This window comes from Amaranthus tricolor, chromosome 16, assembly GCF_026212465.1.
Source record: "Amaranthus tricolor cultivar Red isolate AtriRed21 chromosome 16, ASM2621246v1, whole genome shotgun sequence".
In the NCBI taxonomy this organism is placed as follows: Eukaryota; Viridiplantae; Streptophyta; class Magnoliopsida; order Caryophyllales; family Amaranthaceae; genus Amaranthus; species Amaranthus tricolor.
Genome location: NC_080062.1, coordinates 17,382,651 through 17,395,960, shown reverse-complemented (window position 1 = coordinate 17,395,960; position 13,310 = coordinate 17,382,651). Strand labels below are relative to the sequence as shown.

The 13,310-nt window shown below is 35.6% G+C and overlaps 1 protein-coding gene across 1 annotated transcript; it reads left to right on the top strand.

Annotated features, from left to right (window-relative positions):
* Window positions 1-1,432: 1,432 nt before the first annotated feature.
* On the top strand, window positions 1,433-2,788 carry LOC130803279 (zinc finger AN1 domain-containing stress-associated protein 12). The gene is made up of 2 exons (XM_057667483.1): window positions 1,433-1,612; window positions 2,142-2,788. The coding sequence occupies exons 1-2, from the start codon at window positions 1,502-1,504 to the stop codon at window positions 2,607-2,609; spliced, it is 579 nt and encodes a 192-aa protein (XP_057523466.1). The 5' UTR covers window positions 1,433-1,501; the 3' UTR covers window positions 2,610-2,788.
* The last annotated feature ends 10,522 nt before the right edge of the window (window positions 2,789-13,310 follow it).

Below are 13,310 nucleotides of genomic sequence, written 5' to 3'. Positions count from 1 at the left end.
CTTACAGGCCAAAGACCACAACATAAAATCGATGCCCAACTCTAGAACCTTTTCTAGCAGTTTGCAATTTTGCCAGAACACCATGTTCACATTTAGGGCTTTCACTTGCAATTGATCTTCTTAATGTTGAAGAATGAGATGTGATAATGCTCTTCATATAGCACGAGACAGATGAAAAAAAATAAAGAAAACGGAGATGATAGCTGATTTTTTTCGGTTTTAATGGAGAATTTTGGGTGTGGGTTTTAATGGAGGAGAGAAGCAGTAGAGGAAGATGATGATGCTGGGTTAAATGAGAGAAAAAGGCAACGGCTAGTTTACCGGAACAACAAGTCAGAAATGATTCAACAACACTCCGTGTAAAATGATACAATACATGGGATTATTTATGGTTAATTGATAGTTGGGATTATCGTAGGAAAATCGAAGAAAGGTTGGATTATTCTGGGTAATTTTTCGTTTAAAATAATAATTTTTTTATAGTTTTAGAGTGATTACTTATAACCTTAAAACGATTACTTACGATCTTAAAGTTATCAATTAATATAGAAATGGACTAATTATATGGTGAGACGGTTTCATACAAGACAGGCTGATAAATATTTAAGGGGGTAAAAAAAGTCAAATTAGTGAAACAAAGGTAAGCAGAGGTGCAAATAAAAAAATTGAAATACTTGTGAAAGATGTATAATGTGAGTAAACTAAAAAAGACGAATAAAAAAGGATAATGAGTTCCCTCATTTGAAGGAAAGTATTTCCCAACTCTCCCCTAGGGTATCCCAATATGAGAAAAATAATTGTTGTTTTATCCATTTTCATTACATTCTAACCAATTCTTCCACTTTTCTAACAATCAAATTTCTTTAAACTTCTATATAATTTACTTTGTTTTCCTACTTCGAATTTTGTTTACTTCTTAAATATTTACACTCAATCCAAGCGAGCCTTGAAGAGCTCTTTTGCTAGGGAGTACGGATATGGTATGTTCATTATCTCTTCCTCCGAACCATGTCTTTGTCCGGGATGAAGGGACGATGATCATGACCATGACTATGATCATCTCTACTGAGCTTATCTAATATAGACTTTCATTTTGAATTGGCCACTTATAAGAATCTTAAAGTGACCAATTATATAACTTAAAGCGATTATTATTTATAATATTAAAATAATTACTTATAAATTTAAGATGATCACTTATAAACTTAAAATTATCACTTACAATTAAAAAAAATTAAATTTTTAGGTTAATGACTAGACGAAGGAAATTATAAGAGGCGGGAACCAAAGAGGCTGGCCAGCTTGCAAATTGCAATACGTAACTCATGACGTGATAAGTCGGCGGAAAAAAAAAAGAATAAAAAATTGGGTCTTCTTTCGTATGCCTCAAGAAAGTAGTAGTCATATATATATATATATATATATTCTTAATTAAAGCCTTCCTTCCATAAATCATATTTGATCTTTCAAGTTTTGGAGATTGATATTGTTAAGGAGAAAGATGGGATTGGGTGGAGGAACAGAAGCTTTTCCACATTTAGGACAACATTGCCAACAACCTCTTTGTCATCAGCTTGATTTTCTTCCATTTAACTGCAATCGTTGCCTTAAGGTATGCTATCTTTTCTTATTTTATACAATTTGCAACTACTTCTCCTGTCCATACATCTAAGGGTATACAAAATATTCTGAGATGTTAACTGTCAGCTTAAGTTTTTGGTTATTTTAGTTTTTTAATATGATATGAAAAATCAGCGTGATGAGAAATCACGTATTCGAATTTCAATTACTCTTTCAATTTTAAATTCAAGTGGAATATTTTGCACTAGGTAAATAGGTTTGGGAAGAGCCTATGCTATGCTGGTGTACAAAACAGATTCGACGACCTGATATTTATTAGATCTTGCAACCCAATCCGACTTTAAAATAAATTTAAAAATATGTTAAAACCAACTGGTTTAAAATCAACCCGAAAGATCTGACTTGAAATTAATCTGATGACCCGAATAAATACCGTCCTATTAGTTAGGGGTGTGTTAGAGTATATTGATATTTTAAAGCCTCGGCTATCATTTAAACCTTTATTTGAGTTTGTTTCTTGACAATAGACTTATTAATGTCATTTTATTGTATGCTTGCAGGTTTTCTGCGTAGAACACAGAACATACAAGTCACATGATTGTCCAAATTCAGACGACAAAAGCAGGAAGGTGATTGTGTGTGAAATATGCTCCAAATCAATGGAAACTACAGGTCTCTCTATGGCAGACGAAGCGGCCATGAAAAAGAAACATGAAAGCTCAAAAGAATGTGACCCATCTAAAAAGAAGAAGCCCAGATGCCCAGTTAAACGTTGTAAGGAGCAATTGACATTTTCTAACACCACTGTTTGTAAATCGTGCAATATTAAGGTTTGCTTAAAGCACAGGCTCCCTGCAGATCATGTTTGCAGGATAGGGAAATCAATTGGAACAGTTTGTGGTAATAGTAACGTAGGTAACAAGTTTTTGGTTGCTTTTGCTGCAAGAAATGGAAAAGATTGTGGTAGCAACAGTCATGAGAATGGTTCAGATGCAACAACCAGATCATGCTCTGTTCAAGCTTGTTGACAGATCACAGATTAATTTAGGAATTTATTGAGTTTGAATTGTAACAGTTGAATTTTATCTGTGTGTAATATCAGTCTGATAAAATGAGGAAAAGCAGATTTTATTTGTACAAAAAAACAGATTCGGGTAATGAGGTTATGCCCTGCCTTTTATAGTTCTATAATTCTATTATAAACAAATACAAATATTGTTTACAATATTAATTGATTCAAACAAGTAGTTTCCTTGTACTACGTTCGAATAATAATTTTGAAAATAAAAGAAGAAAGAAACGGAAGGAAAAGAAGGGAAAATGAAAAGAAATGAAAGAAAAGTAAGTTTTGTTTGTTTGAAGGAAAGGGAAAGAAAGGGGAGGATAAATAAATTTTTTCCCTTAAGATTTTTTCCAATTTAAGATAGACAGAGACTTTAATAAAGATAATTTATCTAATCTATTTAAATTTCTACCTTTATGGTTTTATTATCTAAATAAGGAATTCTATATCAGTATGCTAACTTGAGGAAAGCAAATTACAAATAACAAATTTGGATAATAAGGTTTTGCCCTACTATTAAGGTCCTATTATATACAAAAATGGATTACAATATTAATCAATCCAAAGAATTTCTTTCCTATAATTTTGGAGAGCAAAAAAAAGGAAGGAAATAGGAAGAAAAGATGGGATTTTTCCTTTTAAATCTATCTGACTTTAGAAAGATTGAGACCTTAAAAAAAATAAGTCATCTAATTTCTTCCCTTTAAATCCTTTTCCTCCCATTATGTAATTCAAAGAAGGGATCATTTATCCCTTTAAATCCCTTCCGTTCATTTTCTTCTATTTCTTCCATCCGAATATACCCTTAACCTGGGATGAGTTTGGAGGGAACACAAACCACGCAACCAGTTACGAAGTTATCACGAATATTAGCTATCAAGGACAGAAATTTCAACGTTTCTAATCAACGATTAACTTTCCTGTTTTAAAGCATCATAAAAAAATGCTGCAATTGTCGTTTCGACATAATTTGATGCTAGCAAGTGGAATATCCAACAAAAAAATGTGTAACAAGGGGTTTGCTTTTCTTAGTATAACCATTGATGATTCTTACAATAACATTGACCAAAACATTGGTGCCAACAAGTGAATGAATGCAGCACGTTACAAATAATATGTTGAAAAAGAGATGGCTGCTTGTTCATCACAGAAAGCCATAATGACTCTGGGCAAATAACGATTCAAATGGCAGCCATGGTGTACTCTTATCAATTCATTGTGCGAGAGCAAAATTACGGTTCTAGGAAGGATGATAACATACAGCACAATACTAATCAACATCCTTGTAAGAGTATGAAATGTACAGGCTGATAGCTAGAACTCAAATCATTCGATAATGAGTCGAACAGAGGGTCACATGTTTTCTGTCACTTTTTGTATGTCATCCAAGCTGATATTCTGAGAAGATATAATTTCAATGACGGTAAATATCTCAAGGAAATGCAAGAAAGTTAAATTTACAGCAATGAGAAATGTTTCAATCACATTTGAGTAAATGTTACCTGCTCTTTGCCAGCAAAATCGTTGTGGAATGTCAAGAAAAGCATGCAGTAGCACTCCTTTCTGTCAAGTGATCATTCCAGTATGTGATATCAGTAAATCAAGTAACGAGAAAATCAACCAGAAGCTCATTATATAATTACCCGAGACAATAGACAGAATGCCAGACATAAATATCCGAGACAATGGCTGCATCCATTCATGTAGCAGTGTGTTGTGCCTGTGGAGATGACTAATTTTAAGATTTCCTTAAAAAACTTTTAATTTCCCGTAAAGTCTTGGAGTGAAACAAAGATATTATTTATGTGAACCAAGTAAAGACTCAACTGATATCAATTTAATCTCTGTTGCTCCTAATCCCCAACACTCCAGCTATCCAGCATGAAATGTAAAATTGAAACTACTAGCGTGCCTACAATAATACTACAAATTCTAAAGAAATCCACAACTAGTTGGAAGTACATTAACCTAAATTATATTTTTGAGCTGAGCATTACATTTAGTACAATAGTAAAGAATTGAGGCAATGTCCTTGGAGTTATGTGGCAGACTCGAATTGCCCAATAACGTGTGTTTACTATCTAATTCTGGTTCAGGTCTTGGCCGGTGTTTTACATTACAGGTGAACAGTTTGCCATTCTTGTAGATCCAATACAATATGCTTAGTAATAATTAAACTTTTGCTTACATGCTCTTTCCTTGCTAGAAAAGCAAAATTATTGGGTTAAAAAAACACACTTGGGTGGGGATGTATATAACACTTTTTTCAAGCTCCAGTGCTAAATTTGCTAAAGACTAATGGTTTAAGTACAATGACATTTTGAAAACAAACGTCTGATAGACTAGGAAAAAAAAAATTATAGTGGTGATCTGCTACAGAAACTAAAACAAAGGAGGCTAAAATCTAAGCATGAGGTTGCACCAGACAGTTGAAGATTATTGAAAAAAGCTTGAGTATTTTTACACAAGATTACAAATTTCAAAATGCAGAATGTACTGATTGGGATTAAGGCTTTAGCATTGTTTCATGTAGTCGACCTCAATCTTTCGGGATTAAGGCTGTAGCATTATTTTTGTTGCGTGATAAGTCAATCAAAGCAACTCAACGGAAATAGGGCCCAAGTTCAGATCTTTATTGATCATAATTCTACACCACTTTTGAACAATACACACTAGAAAGCTCATAGATTTTATATGCATAAAAGCTACAATCACACAAATGATTTGGGCAACTTTATAGATATTGATAGAACAAAACACTATGAGGGTGGTTAGCTTTGTCATGGAGTTCCAAACAGCTCATTAAAGGATCCAGAGAAGGGAAATTTTAGTAAGGTTTTGTTTTCAAGTAATCTGGTTTCGCAATTGTTTATGTGAATAGCACTTTCACTATTCTATTTTCCATGTAGCCAATTGATTTCCTGTTCTTTCAGCAGTTTTTATTCAATTGGATAATCGTCAAAAGACTAACATGCAAGTGTACTTTAAACTTTAGACTTTCAGAAAACATATTGTAACTCTCTATCTTGCTTTTACCCTTCCTTCATCCAAGTACAATTACAAAATCAGCAAGAGTTACCGCAAATAGCCAAATTGTGTTTATTTCATAAGAAATGCCCCCTTAATTCGGAAAGACTTGGCATATTCTCAAATCCCTTCATAAGCATATTTTTCCTCATTTTTTAGCTACTATACGTACCTCATTTGGTATTTTTTTACTGCGACCCAGTCTTTTGAGATTAAGCCACTGACATTGTTGTTGTTGTTGTATGAGTACCACTTTTGGTGTATCAATTTAATGGAGTACCAAATTGCCCATGATTTATATGGTTCATATTCCTTTTCACCTTTTCTCTTTCTAAGGTATGAGGGCAAAGGTATCCTACATTTTTACTTGTTTAACATGTGAACTTTTCCAAACCAACTTAAAACGTAGAGGAAACATATATGACATATCTTAAGTAAAACTTTAAATTAGTTGAACCATTCTCGTCCACTTCCTATTGCTCATTTTTAGTAACCATGTTATGGTGAAGAATACCATAATTCATTAGTTTTCATGTTGTTATGGTAACATTTAAATTTATTTATTTAATTAATTATTATTGTGATATTACCTTGATAATCCTTGACTTTTTGTTGACCTTGACTCTTAGTCAAGGGGCTATTACAACTTTTCATTTACTTTGTTTGGTCACCAAGTTAGTAACTTCCCTAACCCTAAAATAACCACCCACTACTATCCATCACACCCATGATGGCCTATCCTCTCTAGAAATAACTTCCTCTCTACAATTATAAATAGACACAACCAACATCATTTATCTCCCTAAGAAAAAATACTATATCGAAACTCTGCCAAAATCCCTACTGACCATCATCTTCATCAACCTACCTAAATACAAACAACCACTATCCTGATATCTATATTCTTGCATTCAATTTATTATCGTTCATTTATCGATCTCTAATCTCTGATCTGACTTGAGCGTCGGAAGGGTTTTCCGGGAGAACACCCTCCGGGCAAGGCTAACGTGTTGTGTTGTAGGACTTCAGGTCACTCCCACGGAAAGGCTACGTCTCACTTCCACTTTGTTGACGTTGACTCTGATAACACTTCCACTTCAGGTATTTCAAGTGTGTCTTGCACTTCTTCATTTCATTACCGAAAAAATTTGGAGCCGTTTGTGGGTAAGTCGTGTATTAAGCACTTGAACAAAAATCCATGGCTCCTAAGAGAAATCCTACACAAACAGCTACCGTGCACAGCACAGATACAGACACTTCCGCGGGTCAGGCCAACAATCAAGCCGTGACTCGACGTGATCTAGACATGCTGGCACAAAATCTCACTACTGCTTTCGCTGAACAACTTTGTGCCATTGTTAGTGCCAATGCCGCTACTCCACATCAGCAGGTATTGGCCGACATGGCGGATCCGATTGAAATCCTTAAGAAGAGAATCGAACCCCACTCGAGTTCCCAAAAGTCGGAGGATAGAGATACTCTAATATCGCGATCAAGCAGAAGGAATAGACAGAGAAGGGAAAGATCCAAACTCCAAAAGAGTTTTAACAAAGGAAACGAAGAAGGGGAATCCAAGCCTGAAACTCCGAATGCTAGAAGCTACTTAAACGAAAAGAGAGCTCAACAATCGAACGTGTACAATCATTAGTGGATAAAAGAGGGAAGAGAGGAATATGTCGCGGCTTTCTGGGTCTAGTTACCCACTTAGTCCCATCAGGTCTCTACAAGATGATTTTAGCCGAGGAGGGCCTCAAGAGGCCCCTATGTTGCTGAACTACCCCTTATCCGCTGAAATTATAGCAACTCCTAATTATGCCCTGATCAAGATCCCCAACATGAATCCTTTCGACGGAACGAAATGTCCCGAAGAACACATCTTGGCGTATAAGAATTTGATGTTGTTGTACACCACCAACCAGGCTTTGATGTGTAAACTTTTTCCTACCACTTTGAGTGGTGTCGCTTTAAATTGGTACACATCGCTACCAGTGCGGAGCATCCATACGTTTGCCCGACTGGAAGCCAAGTTTGTAAGCCATTTTGTGGCTTCCAAACAAAAAGAGAAGTCCAACTTCGGGAGAATCTATAGCCACCTACTTGATAAAGTTTCAAGAGGCTGTTTTGGAAGTCACTGACTAGGAAGATTCAGTTGCCCTTAATGCCCTGATAAATGGAATGCGAACTCCGAAAGTGAAATTCCAGCTCATAGAAAATCAAGTCAGGATATATGCGGAGGCTATGAGACAATGTCAAAGATGATTATTGACTGTTGACTCTAATAACACTTTCACTTCAGGTATTTCAAGTATCTCTTGCACTTCCTCGTTTCTTTACAGAAACACACGTGAAACTCACATGCACTCTACATTCGTTTAGAAAACTTTACCCTAAATCCTTTAGCCTTCCATTAAAATAGAAATTTTGAAGGGGCACCATCAATTTCGTAATTTCTTCATCGGGTTTATTTTTCTTTATCCCTAAAATTTGATTCATTCCACTACAATTGAGGTAAGTAGATGAACAATTTTACATCATAGGTGACGAAGTGTGATTTTCAAAGCTTGAACACAAATAATTTTGATGGGAAGAAGGACTATGATTTTATTAGAGAATTAATCTAAAAAATTCTTAAGATAACTAAAAAAAAATATGTATACAAAATATCTATGTAAAATATCTAAGCTAGAAACATCTAAGATATATATATCTAGAATATTGTATAAAAAAAATCTAGTTAAGAATATCTTAGGAAAAATCTAGATTAATAATTCTTCTAGAATAGACTACCTAACTAGAAGAATAGCTAACATAACCTACTATAAATAGGAGCATATACTTGCATTTAACAACTTAAGCATTACAATAAATCCATTACATCATTATTGACTCCATCCCACAATACAAATTCATCAATACAATTCCACTACAAACCCACCACATACCTACTCCTCAAATTTCTAACAATTGGTATCAAGAGCCAATTTAATCCAAAGCCTCCACTTTTTATCATCCATCTTCTAACCGTCATATCAAAGAGAGGCCAATATAAACAAAACATAAGAAGGGATCATTATGCCCTTTCCATAATTTATCGTGGGATAGATGAAACAATACTACCTACGATCATGGCCGCTACAACGGCGAAGGAGGCGTGGAGTATCCTGGAGACAAAATATAGAGGCTCGGAAAAGGTAATACTCTTTAAACTTCAATCTTTGTAGGGTCAATTTGATAGCATACAAATGACAGATAATGAATCAATTCAATTCTATGTTGATCGAGTCTCAAGTATTGTTAATCAAATTCGATCTAATGGAGACACAATTGAAGATGTTAAAATAATCCAAAAATACTACGAACTCTTACAAAAAAATTCGATCACATGGCTGCTATAGAAGAGTCTAATAAAGATTTAAGATTGCTCAACATGACTGAGCTAATGGGCTCTCTATTGGCTCATGTAGAAAGAATGCGTAGATTTGATGAGCAATCGGTAGAACAAGCCTTTCAGGCTAAATTAAAATTTTCTAATGGAGAAAATAAAAATTGCCATGAAAATAATTTTCAACCAAAAAAGAAAAATTTTAATAACCGTGGTCGGGGAAAAGGAAATTATAAAAACCAAGGGAGTCGAAATAATAACTCTTTTTGCATATTGTGTAAGAAAAATGGCCATAACACAAGAGACTGTCGGTACAAATGAAAAAGATGTACACGACACTATCATTTTGAAAAAGATTGTTATTTCCGGCAAAAAGAAGAGGCCAATTTTATAGAAAATAATAACTCTAATGATCAATTATTTTATACTTGTTTAAATGCTCAAGAAGAGCAAAATGACACATGGTACATTGATAGTGGTTGTTCCAACCACATGACCGGAAATAAAATTTTTTTTATCACTCTTGATGAAAATATAAAATCACAAATAACTCTTGGTGATGGGAGTAATCAGGAAGTTTTCGGAAAGGGAACAATTGTTGTTAAAACAAAAAATGGCTCCTCTAAATTCATCCTCGACGTCTTTTATGTCCCTGGACTAGCACAAAATTTGTTAAGTGTGGGTCAGTTAGTCCAAAAAGGCTATATGGTAAAATTTGATAATAATCAATGCCATATATATGATAAGAAAAAGGGGCAATTAAGTACCACTAAAATGGCTCCAAATAAAATTTTTCCACTTAAAATGCAATTGGAGTCTAATACTACCCTAAGTACAATGGTGAATAATCCGCATTATGGCATTTGAGATTCGGATATTTAAATTTTGACATTTTAAAACTGTTAAAAAATAGAGAAATGGTGATTGGGCTACCACCAATCACTAATGAAAAGAAAATTTGTGAGGGTTGTATCTATGGCAAAATGCATAGATCACCATTCCCAACCTCATCTTAGAGGGCTAGAGCTCCATTAGAGCTTGTCCATGCTGATATATGGGGTCATACCAGGATACCGTCTCTTGGCGAAAAACGATACTTTCTGTTGATTGTGGTTGATTTTTCACGCATGATGTGGGTGTATTTCTTGGAGAAAAAATCTGAAGCATTATCCCACTTCATGCAATTTAAAGCCCTCACAGAAAAACAAAGTGGGCATTCAATAAAGGTTCTAAGAACCGATCGTGGGGGAGATTTCACAAGCAACGAATTCAGCAAATTCTGTAAACAACACGGCATCAAAAAGGAGCTCACAGTCAGACGCACACCACAACAAAATGGTGTTGCAGAAAGGAGAAACAGGACAATTGCTGAAATGGTTCGGAGTATGATGCAAGGAAAAAATCTAACTAAACATTTTTGGGCAGAAGCTGTCCACACAGCTATTTACATACTTAACAGGTCTCCCACAAAAGCGGTAAGAAGCATGACGCCATATGAAGCTTGGCACAAAAGAAAGCCAAGGGTTGAGCACCTCAAAGTTTTCGGGTGCATTGCATATGCCCACGTCCCGAAGGAGAATCGGGATAAGCTAGACAGAAAAGGAGAAAATGTATCTTCATTGGATACAGTGACGAGTCTAAAGGATATCGTCTCTATCAGCCCGAATCCAAGGAGTTGATCATCTCCAAAGATGTCATATTCAATGAAGGAGCACAGTGGCAATGGAACAAGAGCAATCCAGAAGTTCACAATCCAGAAGTTCCAGTGACAGTCATTCCACCTCCAAGCCCAGACCAAGGCGATGGCACAAGCAGGCTAAGATCAACACCAAACAGCCCAAGATCACCACCAAGCAGCCCTAGATCACCATCAAGCTCGAGTCCAACACCAGAATCAAGTCCAACACAAGAAGTTCAATGATCACAAAGACCCAGACGTCCTCCAGCCTACTTGGATAAATATCAGTGTAATCATGCTATCATGGCTCTCATTGCCAACGAACGACAAGGCTTCCAAGAGGCAGCACAAGAAGAGGAATGGATTGACGCCATGAAGGAAGAAATCAAGATGATCGAGAAGAACCGCACATGGGAGCTTGTTGACAAGCCTCGAGACAAAGAAATAATAGGCCTCAAATGGGTCTATAAGATCAAACACAATGAAGATGGCTCCATTCAAAAGTACAAGGCTCACCTAGTTGCAAAAGGCTATTCACAACAACCCGGAGTTGATTTCAACGAGACATATGCTCCAGTTGTTCGAATGGAGACGATCAGGTCAGTCCTTGCACTTGCAGCTCAACTTAAATTACAAGTTTTTCAATTAGATGTCAAATCTGCTTTTCTTTATGGCGAGTTAAAAGAAGAAGTATATGTTGAGCAACCGCAAGGATATGTAATCGAAGGCAAGGAATAAAAGGTGTATCGCCTTCGAAAGGCCCTCTATGGGCTCAAGCAGGCTCCTCGTGCATGGAATAGCAATATTGATGGCTATCTTATTCAAAATGGGTTTACAAAAAGCCCAAGTGAGCCATCACTTTACATCAAGACACAAGAGTCACATGATTTTCTCATCTTGTGCCTTTATGTAGATGATCTCATTTAGATGGGCACTAACTCAAAAATGATCGAAGATTTCAAGAAAGCAATGATGTCGGAATATGAGATGACCGACCTTGGAGCTATGAAATACTTCCTTGGCATGCAAGTTAAGCAAGGTCAAGGAAGAATTTTTCTCTCACAGGAGAAATATGTTGAAGATATGCTCAAAAATTTCAACATGAGCGATTGCAAGCCAATGACGACACCAATGGCGACGAATGAGAAACATTCCAAAAGGAGAAAGTAGACGCATCGCTCTATCGTAGCATGGTCGGATCTCTCATCTATCTCACAAACACAAGGCCTGACATAGTACATGCAGTCAGCATCGTCTCTAGGTTCATGAGTGAACCTAGCAAGGCACATCTTGCAGCAGTAAGAAGGATTCTTAGGTATATAAAAGGAACAAAGAGCCATGGAATAATGTACGAATCCGAAAATGAGTACAAGCTCACGGGCTACATAGACAGCGGCTAGGCTGGAAGCCTTGATGATCGAAGAAGTACAGGTGGATACGTGTTTCAGATAGGATCAAAGTCCATCTCCTGGTCATCAAAGAAACAGGCAACGGTGGCAATATCATCATTAGAAGCAAAATACATATCAGCTACGAGCGCAACATGTGAAGCAGTCTGGCTAAAAAGAATTCTTCAAGACCTACGACAAGATACAGAAGGTCCAACTACCATCTATTGTGACAGTATGTCAGCCATAGCCATGACGAAGAATCCAGTTTTCCATAGTCGCACTAAGCATATCGAGATACTGCACCACTTCATTCAAGAATTGGTCGAGAAACAGGAAATCGAGCTACAATTCTGCAAGATGGGAGAGCAGCTCGCAGATATATTCACCAAGGCACTACCAACAGATAAATTCATCCAGTTCAGAAAACAGCTCAGTGTTCAAGAATTTTCTTATTAAGGGAGAGTATTAGAGAATTAATCTAGAAAATTCTTAAGATAACTAAAAATAAAATATGTATACAAAATATCTATGTAAAATATCTAAGTTAGAAACATCTAGGATATTTATCTAAAATATTGTATAAAAAAATCTAGTTAAGAAATCTTAGGAAAAATCTAGATTAATAATTCTTCTAGAATAGACTACCTAACTAGAAGAATAGCTAACATAACCTACTATAAATAGGAGCATATACTTGCATGTAACAACTTAAGCATTACAATAAATCCATTGCATCATTATTGACTCCATTCCACAATACAAATTCATCAATTACAATTCCATTACAAACCCACCACATACCTACTCCTCAAATTTCTAATAGATTTTTGAAGAAGGAACATGCTTCAATTGAAAATTAGGGCTCATCACCACATCAGTGAGTGAAAATGAAATTAGATATAACGGAAAAATTGGATGGAAATGGTTAAAGGTAGTCTTTGAAAAAAAAAAGTTGTAATTAGTTTTTGAAAAGAAAAATTGTTCTTGACAGCTTTTGACAAAAGTTAGATTTTTTAGATTGTTTGAAACAATTTTCCCAAATTTCAAAAGAACGCGGTTCTTGGCAAAACCAGCAAAGCAGCAAGCAAAGGCTTCAATAATTACCCAGTCAATGTCAATTCTCAGTCTACATTCAAAACTCTATATCAGATGGTGAAATGAGATTGACTTACATTTAGCAAAGATAAC